This window comes from Engraulis encrasicolus, chromosome 18, assembly GCF_034702125.1.
Source record: "Engraulis encrasicolus isolate BLACKSEA-1 chromosome 18, IST_EnEncr_1.0, whole genome shotgun sequence".
Taxonomy (NCBI): Eukaryota; Metazoa; Chordata; class Actinopteri; order Clupeiformes; family Engraulidae; genus Engraulis; species Engraulis encrasicolus.
In genome coordinates this window covers 5,631,215-5,643,714 of record NC_085874.1, presented here as the reverse complement: position 1 = coordinate 5,643,714, position 12,500 = coordinate 5,631,215, and the positions used below count along the sequence as shown (strand labels likewise).

General features: G+C 41.4%; 1 protein-coding gene across 1 annotated transcript in view; it reads left to right on the top strand.

Annotated features, from left to right (window-relative positions):
* slc35f1 (solute carrier family 35 member F1) overlaps positions 1–12,500 on the top strand; it is a 127,104-nt gene that overhangs the window by 84,241 nt on the left and 30,363 nt on the right. Inside the window, exon 3 of the mRNA XM_063222852.1 lies at positions 2,112–2,239. Within this exon, the coding sequence (XP_063078922.1) occupies positions 2,112–2,239 (128 nt within the window). The remainder of the gene's footprint in view (positions 1–2,111; positions 2,240–12,500) is intronic.

Genomic DNA, 12,500 nt, shown 5'->3' with positions numbered 1-12,500 from the left:
GGTCTTAGTGGTTTCTGTAGCAGCAGATTGTATAGGTATAAACTGCATAGGTCTGTTCTTCATATCAATGAAAACTTAGATGTTCAAGGTTGCTCAAGGAAGCATTTTAATATTGAGGAGCAAATTAAAAGGTCCAATTTTGTCATGAACACTCATTGTGTTCAAATGGACACCAGAAGTTTTAAAGCTTTCAGTCTGCCTCTCTCCTGTCTTCTGCGTAATTCCATGGAGGCAAGGGCAATGCCATTTTACTTGCAAAATACTTTTTATACACAGATACGGTTCAATGGGCTTCAAAAGAATAGAAAGTCATATGGAGACATGAAATAAAGGAATCACAAATATAAAGGCATGAGAAAAAGGGGAGAGAATAAAAGCAGGAATTAAGAAAAGAAAGAAATTAAGAAAGAAAGCATTAGTGAAACCATTCAAATCAAAAGTTAATTGCAAGAAAACACGAAAGCACAGGAGCAAATTGCACTGTTCTTCCATTGCAACATCACTTTTTTGCAAGAGGTGTGTGTGTGTGTGTGTGTGTGTGTGTGTGTGTGTGTGTGTGTGTGTGTGTGTGTGTGTGTGTGTGTGTGTGTGTGTGTGTGTGTGTGTGTGTGTGTGTGTGTGTGTGTGTGTGTGTGTGTGTGTGTGTGTGTGTGTGTGTGTGTGTGTGTGTGTGTGTGTGTGTGTGGCAGAGTGCATTAGACAGCAGGTCCTCTCATCTCCTCTTCTGTTGTTTCTTTAGTCTCTGCCCTTATTTTGCTCTTTTCACTGCCTTGCCAAGCCTGTCTGAAGAGCTTTTTTCACTCTCCATCCTCCTGAGTAGCTGATGTGGCAACACTGCTGCTGGCACCCCACATCTATATTACAGAAAAAACAAAACAATGACCAAGATACAAGCCGCCAGTGCACCTTCGCTTTCTTTTGTTAGAAAATGACCATTCTATTGAATTTATGTTTTTTTTTCTCGTTTGGGAAATTGTAAATTGAAAAGGGATTTGGGGAAATGTGCATCCCTTTTTCTTATCCTCCTCTACTGTGTGTCTTGTCCTATTGATTATTGATTGATATTCCATGCTTCTAAATCTTGTGCACAGTACATTTCATAGTGTTAATTTAACAACAAGAGAGTGGAATATCACACTTATAGTGTTGGGCAAACTGCATAAGAGTGGAATCAACACTGCTCAATTCCCTGTGTAACACAACACCAACTGCACACTATAAATGGTAAATGGACTAAATGCTACATGCGCTCAACCTCTGGCTCAACTCATTGCTGAAGTCTTTACCTGACCTTAACGCTTCCAGGTCATATCAGTTCAACTGGTCACATGACATACACAGTTCAAAAATACAACTTAGTGAACAAAACAAACCAAGTAGAAAAATATACTCATATCTACAGACACTCAACCAAATAATCATACACACAACAGAAAAGATCAGACAAAACTTAATATCTGTCAAGGTGAAAATGATTCCAAAATGGTCACCTGCTCTCATACAGGCCTATCAGTGTCAGCTACACTACAGAGCAGAACACGTATGGTCCCACTCAATTCTTTCTTTCTCTCTCTCTCTTTCTCTCTCTCTCTCTCTCTCTCTCTCTCTCTCTCTCTCTGTTTGAGCCAACTAGCCTCCACCCTCTCCTCACCCCTCTCCTTTTCCCGCCCGTTTTGGGTAATGCTAAAATGGCTGTCTATGTAAGCAGAAAAAACGAAATCGACCAAGACCTGGATTATAATGTACTGGACATATTTGTGAGACTTGTGAAATCCAGAATACAAATGGAGTTCTCATTTTACAGTTCTACAAAGGCTATTGATGTATTCGAAAGTGTTTGGTCCTATGGCGATGCCATTTGCTCTGTTGTGAACAATGATTTGGTGTTTTCACAATGGTTATCATGAATAACCTTGATTTTTTTATACTATTTATTTTGGAATACTTTCAAACCTCCTGTAAGATAACTCATTGTTTTATGATAAAGTATTGATAGAAATAAAATAAAAATCTCTCTCTCTCTCTCTCTCTCTCTCTCTCTCTCTCTCTCTCTCTCTCTCTCTCTCTCTCTCTCTCTCTCTCTCTCTCTCTCTCTCTCTCTGTCCTCACAGGAGAGGAGAACTTGCTGGCCATTCTGAAGAGGCGTTGGTGGAAGTACATGATTCTGGGCCTGGTGGACATCGAGGCGAACTACCTGGTTATCAAGGCTTACCAGTACACCACACTAACCAGCGTGCAGGTGAGCAACAATGACTGACTTGTCAAGGTCATGCAGAGAAGTAAAGTGCATTTTGCAGTGTTCATTCAACTTTCTAAAGGTGTACTGTGTAGGATGTGGCCAGGGTAGGTATTGCAACTATGCTGTTCATTGAAACTGTGCTGCCTGTAGCCAAATTTTATCTTTTCATGAATGTTTACTAAGCAATAAACTAGTAATGTGTAGTATGACTATGAGTAGAATGTCTATTTTTTGCAATTAAAAATGTCATGTTTGAAAAGTGCAATTTTCCCAAAGTGCAGCACACTGACTGCACTGCCAATGTTTGATTCCATTGTTTACACCGGTAGACTGATACAGATATTTGGCAACACTGGCTGTTAATTACAGCAGTGTTTCCAAACCTTTTTTGTCCTGTGTACCCCCTAAGCAATTTTGTGAAATGATGAGTACCCCCTCATCCTCATTCATGTTCTGTTCCTCTATCCCAATGTGAGTAGACTCAATATATTTGTCATTATTACATTTTTCTGCGTACCCCCTGAGGCGTGCTCGCGTACCCCTAGTGGTACACGTACCCCTGGTTGGGAAACACTGAATTACAGGATGACAGGCATGTTACAATCTATTGTTGGATCCAACTCCAGCTACACTATGCATGTTTGCTGCATGAAGTGCGCCGCTAGTGTGCGGGGGCAACCAAAATGGTCGGATTGCCCATAACTCCGCAATGCTGTCGGATCCGGTGTTCGAAGGCCTTTAGAGAGTAGGGCCAACTGGAAGCGTTAAATTGGCCTCTCTAGTGATAAATGAACTTAGCAACATGTAAGCCACGGTCTACTCTTCAGTCAGTGTCACTTCTCTGTCCCCTTTTGTCTTAGCAGGCTCTTATACACTATACAGCTCTGCAACTTGATATTATATTGTCTAAATGGGTAACTTCAGCCAATTTCGATATGCAGTTGTAATGCTCACACTACCCTGGACTTGTCAGTACGTGAGACTAATTTCTTTTTTTCTTCAGCCTTTGCCGAGATCCTGGTCATTGTATTGGGGGCAGATTATTGTTTACATTTCAAAAAACATCTTGATTTATTCTCAATAGCATCCAGAAGGTTATGCAACATCAGAGGACAACTAGCAAACAGCAAAACCTTTTGGGGTGATATTTGGAGTAGGCCTATGTTTTTATTTTTTTTAAATGTAAACAAAATCTGCCCCCATTAGAATAGCTCAGATCTCCAAAAAGGGCTTTACCGAAAAATGTGGCATCACCGGGTACTGACAAGTCAAGGGTAGCATGAGCAATACAACAGCATATTAAACTTGGCAGAAGTTCTCACCCACAGCAACAACTACAAGTTATTTATAACTGTGGTGATATTTTTGTTCCCACTGACCAACGAGAATTTTGAGAGAGTGTACCGTGAGAGTGAGAGAGTATCGTGAGAATGATCCCAACCATTTGATTCAGCATGTCGTCACTGTTATAGTTGATATGTGGATGGCGCCATTTGCACTTACGCACACTAACCAGCTCTGCAAATCTATTTTGTCTTCATGTACACACAGTGGAGGTCCTTGGCACAGCTATAGCGGTACGCCTGGAATGCTTATTCATGATAAGTTCACTAATTAAAGTTAGATGGGGCGATTCTCATTTTGCTTGTCAGTTAATCTTCATTACCGAGTCGTTATTGCCAGAGCGGCCTCATTCGGATCCCTTTCCAAAGCCTGTTCATTAGCCGCCAACCCAGGGATCAGCAAACAGCGTGGCAGCAGGGCTCAATTGATTACTATCTCTAGCTCTCTCTGGCTGCTTGGTGCATTTGTGTCTTTCTCTCTCCGTCTCTCATGCTCTTCAGCTCCGTCTGTCTTTGACTCTTTCTCTCTGTCTAGGAGTCTCTCTCTGTCTCGCTCTCATTAATTATCATCTCTTTTCAACTTTTTGGTTGGTGTGTCTCTTCCGTCTCCCTTCACTCAGTGTCTCTCTCTCTCTCTCTCTCTCTCTCTCTCTCTCTCACTCTTCCTTCCTCTCCGGTATCTGTCTCTTCCTGTCCTGTTGCTCGTGAAGATGGCTTCCGTGTGAGTGTGCTTCTTTGTGCCCTCGATTTTTCTTTTCACCCAAATGTCTGCTGTTATTGAGGCGCTTTGCAGCTTTGTCACATTCCACTCTACAGACATATTCTCTAAGGCATAGGCTCTGTAAGGCTCTGTCCTTTATTGGGTAACAAGACAAATTGACACAAGTAAATGTAACTCTGCACACTTTTTTGGAAAGTGCATTTATGAAGCAGCTACCACATACTCTCTGCAAATGTTATTCAAGCTGTCTTAACCCCCTTGTAACTTCCCTCACTGAACTGGCCAGTTCTGAAGGTCTGGCTTGCGGATTTATGCAAGACCACAAGGCCAGTTCGAACCTCACTCTTAACAATGGGAGGAATATTTGTTGCATGATCTCCCAACACCCTTATCCATGGTGGAGGTGCCCTTGAACACATCACCTAACCCCACATTGCCACAGGGCTGGTGCCATTAACTAAATTAGTAAGTGTAGCTGTCTAAATTAATAACTGTGAGTGTCTTTAAAAAGAAATGTCAGCTACGTTTGCTGTAATGTAATGTAAAAGGATTGCACTATGTTAAAGGAGAATTCCTTCCAAATTCAGCATGCCGTTTTATTGCTCACACGGCCCGTAACTTGTCAGTACCTGACAACGTGGAATTTTTATTGCTCTAAATTATCTTTTTTCATCTCCAGCCAAAATGGCTTGTAAATGTTCATCTCACAAGCCAAACACACGCTCACGAATGGGTCAAAGTGGCTAGTAAATTTTCTTTTCTACCAGCCAAACTGAAATTTCACCAGCATTTGGCCAGTTGGCTGGTGTTAATTTAGAGCCCTGGCTACCATATTGAATATCTTTGACTGTAGTACCAGAGACGATTCAAATGTGTACATTTCTGGGATCCATGCAATGATGAATGAATGATGAATGCCCCCTTAGGTGACCAGCATAGGTTGAAAATGAATGGAGTTCCATTAGCGCTCTAGATGGCGTAGCGCACATCTTATGCAAGCCGCCACTAAACCCCACAGAAAAAGGATAAGGAGTGGATCACGCTCCCTCAGGACACCGGATTCGAGTGCTTTGTATTGGTGACGCATCTTTTGATTTATCTTGGTCTTCCATATTGACTATCTTTGGTAGTAGGCCTACTACCCTGTTCCAACGACACTACTGACGAAACTTCTGATTTCTGAGCAATGTGGTGTATCTTAATGTGGTACATTAAGGGTTAATGTTTTACGCAGGTTACGTTTACATTAAGTACAGTAGCCAATAGGATTATGTGTGTGTGGTCACATGATGTTTGCGTCTTACGTCTTCTGGTTAGTTCAATTAAGTACCTGTAATGTAAAGACACAGTTTATCCGCGCTCAAGTTATTATTCTTAAAATAGAATAGGCCTTTCCGACAAACAATAGGCCAAGAACTTCTCCATGCTGTTGTGTTAATGGTTACTTAGTGCTTAATGCTAATGCTGATTTTGAACTAAATTGGGTTTATAATGTCATACAACAGTACATGCACCGCTGAATATGATCTCAAGGTAAATGTTGACCTTTGTTGTCTCAGCAGTAGCACATGCAGTAGCTTTGATGCAAATTACAGTAAATTACTGTAAGTGGACTTGGGTATCTGGTGGTGTTAGTTACTTCCACACAAGTCTACCATCAAAAAATCACTACATGACTTTGCGTCACAAAGTGCTCAATGCTATTTGAATGAGGCACAAGTTTACACATCCCCTGCCTCATGAGAAGTTCCTAGACACTTTCTCAATTTGGTTTGATCATTCTGCTGTGGGCAAGCTAGGATATCAATGTAGTGAAGCAATCTTTGGTTGTGTTGTCCTCAATTGCCCTCAATTAGAAATACTGTGGCCAGAATTATTGATGCTCTCAGCATTGATTGTGCCATCCTCAGGCCCTTAATTAGCAAAGGTCTCCTCAGGTGTTCATTAATGTCCAAAGAACGTCATTAATATGGTTGTCCTTAGGTGATCATTGTCAATGTTGCCCTTACGACTAAAGAATGCTAAACTGTGCCCAGACCAATACGATCCATTACCCTAAGCTGTCAGAAAAGAATTGTTTTGCCCTTTGAAATAGCTTAGAAACAATACCATGAGTCTGCAGTACTTAGGACCTCAATTCGTACCCACAGAAATCACCCGAGAGTCCTCAAGTCACTACAAAGTCCTAAGGTGTTCATTAGTGATGGTCTCCTCACAAAAACATTCATAAGTTTGTTCTCAGATCATTAAAAATTAAATGAATGCAGCGCTTTCGCCATGATTTCTTGATGATGCCCTCAGGTCATCACTGACAGTACTAGCCCTGGGTCCTCTTCATTCGAATGGTCTCCTTCCTCGCTGGGTTACTTAAACCTCTGAGTCCTCATCACCAGTTGAAGTGAGTGTCGCGACTGACAGAACCGCGTAGTTACTATGTGCCAAGAGACAAGGGTTTGGGAAGCTTCTGTGTTGATCCAAATAGTCTCTTTTTAATAGTGGCACAATAACTTTTTTTAATTAGTGTGTTGTTTTACTGCACGGATGGAAAATGGAAAACACATACTATTGGACACAAACTACAGCGGGGCCATGACAACAACTGCAATATAGCAATGACCTGGGCACCAGAAGGGAAAAGAAGAAAAGGAAGACCAAAGACCAAACCTGGAGACGTACTGTGGAGAAAGAAAGTAAAGGCAGGATGTGACATCATGAGCTGAAGAGAAGACTGCAGCAGCTGACTGGGTGAAGTGGAAGTGCTCTTTGAAGGCCTTATGTTGTGCTTATTTGCTGTATAAAATACACCACCAGTGTGCAGGGGTAAACAAAATGGTTAGGTTGAAAAGAAGCAAAACCAACAAACTGTCTAAGGGTGGAATTAACCCTGCAAAATGATTGACAGCTTCTTTCTCTCCTCTCTTTTCCTTCACTGCTTTGTCACTGCGTTGCTGTCTTTCTGTTCCTCATTCCAAATCTTTCTGTGCATATGATGCCTCTCTACTGTATGTGTCTCTCTATCTCTTTCCCCGCTTTCCTACGCATATCTACTACTCTCTCAACCCCTATGCAGCCACTCAAGGGGATCAAAGGCAGACTCTCCTGTACATACCAACACCCCACACACACACACACACATACATACATACATACATACACTTCTCTCTCTCTCTCTCTAAATATATTTATACCACGGCAGTCTGGAATCTCCCATTGTGACGCGCTAAATTGGGTATTGATTAACTGTCTATATATGCACACCTGAAGTAGTCCCACTATTAGGTCACTTTTCTGACCGCATAACTCCAGTGTATCAATGCGCCAAGGCACGCACGTTCATAAATTACACACAAAAAAGTTGTAAGCATTACGCGCTGAATTGACACATGTTGCATCGCGCGTCTGGAAACACCAGGGGCCTCATTTATCAAGCGTTCTTAGGCACAGATCTGTGCGTAAAGCGTGCGTGCGATCATTCCTGAGCAAAGTGTGGGATTTATGAACATGTACTTGAACGTAGAAATGTGCCTAAATCTACGCACACCTCAGACCATGCGTGCGAGTGGAAGAAACAGGAAATTGCAAATAATATTGACCGTGCAAGCTACAGTTTGCTTTGAATGACAATGGAGTATGACAGTGTGCTATTTTACAGTGTTTTCGTTCATGTGTGTCTTACAACTTTTTTGTGTGTAATTTATGAACGTGCGTGCCTTGGCGCATTGATACACTGGAGTTATGCGGTCAGAAAAGTGACCTAATAGTGGGACTACTTCAGGTGTGCATATATAGACAGTTAATCAATACCCAATTTAGCGCGTCACAATGGGAGATTCCAGACTGCCGTGGTATAAATATATATATATACAGTATATACGACAATATATATACAGTATATATCTGTCTGTATCTCGCTCTCTCGCTCTCTCACTCTTTCACACACACACGCACGCACGCATGCACGCACACACACACACACACACACACACACACACACACACACACACACACACACACACACACACACACACCCAACCATGCTGCCTGTCTGCCAAAGGCTCTCCAAGTGGTGGCATCTGTCTTTGTGACAACAGTACCATTAGCCACAACCTGCTGTTCCCCCACCGCAGAGGAATCATATGAGGAGGTCATACTGTGTTGCTCCCACCACATACTGTAGCAACTCCAGACTGTTCTCACAACACAGCGCACAATGACTGGCAAATTCATTTTGTGGTGATATGACACTATTTTGTTTTCGCACGTCATTAAGTGCCATTACAAGTGACAAATCTCCCATGGACGAAATTCGCAGGAGCATTTTATTGTTGTTGTTTTTTTGGGGGGTTGGTAGCTCGTTTATGATAGGATATTGAAGATAGGACAGAAAATGACTGAGAGAGAGATTTTCTAGGATTCACATACTGTATGTTCTGGCACCTGTTATGGCGTGTGTTGGTTTGTGCATGACAGTGTCTGTGTCTGTGTCTTTGTTTGTGTCTGACTTTCGAACTATTTTTGACTTATTAATCGAGAAAAAAACACTAGTCACTCTTTAACCTGTGAATAACACATAAAGCAATCGGTGCAAAGTTTATTTAATGGTTTTTTTAATATGTGCTCCTAACAACCTTGGACAAAGGCCTGATCGATATTAATACCAAGGCATCCACCACCACGCCGCGGCCAAGACTGAGGTGTTCCATAAAAGCGTTTCCCATTACGGTTGGGGTGATTAGTCTCCTCGTAAATGGCCTCCGCGCCAGCTGGAGTGGTTCCAGAATGCTGATCAGCGCTTCGCTTCGCTTCACTCATTTTTTTAAAACTTTGCTGACACACATACTGTACACAAATGCGGACACATACACACAGACACATACAGATACACACACACACACACACACACACACACACACACACACACACACACACACACACACACACACACACACACACACACACACACACACACACACACACACACACACACACGCACGCACACACATACAAACACAAACAGAAACGGTGCAGGCAGTGCTGCTGGAGTGGATTGGATTCGTGGGCAATTAAACCCTGACTACCTGCCTGGGATGTTCTATTTTTAGCTCTGCGAGTAGTAAGGAGGATGGGGAGTGGAGTGGAGTGGGGAGAGATTGCACAGAGAAGCGGTCATACTGAAGCGGTCATACTCGAAATACAAAAATAATTGGCCCTGGCCGTGGCTGAAACTGCTAAGGCACCGCACCGCACTGCTCCAGCTCGCGTTCATTTCCTGACTCTTCTTCCTCTCTCTCTCTCTCTCTCTCTCTCTCTCTCTCTCTCTCTCTCTCTCTCCCATTGGTTTCCTGTCTACTTTTCATGCAGAAAAGTAGCCATTTTAATTTTCATCCTCGTCACAGCAGTCAGCCGAGCATCCAATGGAGTTGCCATGATTATAGAATGTTTAGAAGGAAAAGGCAGTAATGTCTCTATAGTGTGTTTTTTGCTAATCATATTGACAGTTTTTATTTATTCCATCTCTCTGTTAGTATTTTTTTTTTTGGTTGTGTCTGAATTTGACTGTGTCTGTTTGCTAACGGCTGTCTATCTTTTTTGCTTAATGTCTTTCTGTCTGTCCTTTGGTTTATCTTTTGTAGATACTGTGATGATTATTTATTGATCCGAAAAGATGAACATGGAACGGTGACAGGCATGCAGTTATCAGACATTGATTTTTTATATATTTTTTGGGGGAGCTTTTTTGGGCCTTTATTATGACACAACAGTGTGAGAGGATACAAGAAACGAGCAGGAGAGAGATATGGGGTAGGGCTGGGAACAAACGACCCTGACCGAACTCGGACTGGGCTCCCCATGGGCATGCAAGCCCAAATGTGGGGGGCTTAGCGCGTTGCGCCACAGCGCCCCCAGACATTGATTTTTACATCTGCAATCATTATTTGGTTTCATGTCCTGCACTTGTGCACAGAAACCTTTGATGATTAAATCATCTTAGGCCACCTGTACAACAACTCAGCCCTGAGCTGACCCTAGCTAGCATACACATCATCAAGCTTCCCTAGCTCAAACACCTGCAGCACATACAGTAATATGATAAGTGGAACGGTATCGATCCTGATGCTATCGCGTCTGCCTTGAAAAGGTTATTCTTCAAAATATAATTTCATCCACTCTGCGTATTAGCACACATGATTTGTTGCGAAACCGTCCACCTGTTGAACACATATTCTGCAAACAAGAGGTCAGCCATCTTGAAAGGAAATGTCAGCTATGATGTCAGAGTTTTTGTTTGGCCAGTTTTAAAGGTTGCTTGTCTCTGTTGGCTGTCCCTGTCCCTGGCAGCTGTCAATAAAATACAAAGCGGATTCCAAAAAAGTTGGGACACTTTGTGTTTTGTGAATAAAAACAAAACGCTGGCATTTTCAAAACATTCAATATGTTAACAAGGTAGAACAGTATGTACAGACAACAAATCAGTTGTTAAAGTGAAGCAGAATTATTGTTTTGAGGAATTATGTGATCATTTAAAATTTCACCCTTGCAACAAATCCCAAAAAAGTTGGGACAGGGCCAATAAAATGCATTTTATATTAGATAAGACTAAACACAACACAAGGGATGAGACTGAACAGTTAAATACTTTGACTGATGGCATAATTTCATTCAAAATTAGATATTTTGATGTGCGAGACATGATTTCAGCAGCTCAACTGATAGGTGTGTTCTTCAACTTGTTTACCTTTTTGTTATGCTTAATATGGGCATATCCTGACTGCAAGAAAACAATTTTGTGACCTGTTTACTCTTATGATGGAACCACACTATTGGAACATAGTAGAGATTTAAATTTGCCACCATTAGGGGACAATATCTAAAGGCGGTGCTCCAAAATATAATGCCTTGGTAGCCATGTTTGCTGTTTAAAGTCTGTATGTATCATTCAACATTCATTTTAATGCTCTACATGAGTAAGAACACCCTAACCAAGTCACCTCTGCACCCCCTTACCATCGTATATGCTTTCTTTCAGACTGACCACTAAATCAAGCTGAATTATTCATTTTCTATATAACCTGGAGGGTGCATGACTCCATAATTTTCAAAAAGGATTAAATATTTTCCATCCTGTAATCAGAGGACAGTTCCACATGTCTCCTGGGTTCATAGAATGAGCTTTTCCGCATGCAACACTGTTTAATGTGTGCATCATGTGCATTAATCAAGTGTTGTGTTTATGGTCATTTTTTCGAGAGCTGTCATTGTTAGAGTGTCATAGTTTGCTTATTGACCACGAGTATGTCATGATCTCATAACTCATGCAATGATTACACAGAACTCTATATTACGGAAATAGGCCTTATATGCCTGCAATTTTGATAATTCAATCTTTCTGTGTAATAGATAAGTAATTAGTCCCTCAAAATCTTCGCTGCTGAGTGCCACAGCCTTTCTGTGATGGTATTTTAGTTGTGCATTAATGTTGGCAGTCAATATAGTTCCTTTTAAAATATTCTTCCTTGTGTTATTTTTAGAATTATCCAACTATTACAACATGTTTTGGCTCTGTCCCAACTTTTTTGAGATTTGTTGCATGGGTCAAATTTTAAATGATCACATAATTACCTCAAAACAATAATTCTGCTTGATACGTAATGCTCTACATTATTAACATATTAGATGTTTTGAAAATGCCAGCATTTTGATTTTATTCACAAAATACAAAGTGTCCCAACTTTTTTGGAATCCGCTTTGTATGAGTAACATGATCATGATAAATATAAGTACCTGTACATATGGACAACCATGGCCTAAGGTTAAGTAGATGGGCTTTAGATCAGAGGGTTGCAGGTTTGAATATCATCCTTCCACCGCTTGCAGCACTCCATTGCTGAAGTTACCCTTGAGCAAGGCAACTAACCTCACATTGCTCCAGGGACTGTAACTATTACCCTGTAATTAAATAACTGTAAGCCGCTTTGGATAAAAGCGTAGCTAGCACCTTAGGTTAAAAGAAAAACGTGACTTTCTTGTTGCACAAGAATCACTGCACAAAATATCGAACATTTATTAAAATCGCAATACCAAGAGTGGCAATATGCGTATGGTGAAAAGGACTTCATTATCGCTACCAAGTGAAACATTTCTTTTGTCCAATCACTAGCTGTATATCAACACATGCGTGATAACCCTGCCATGACCA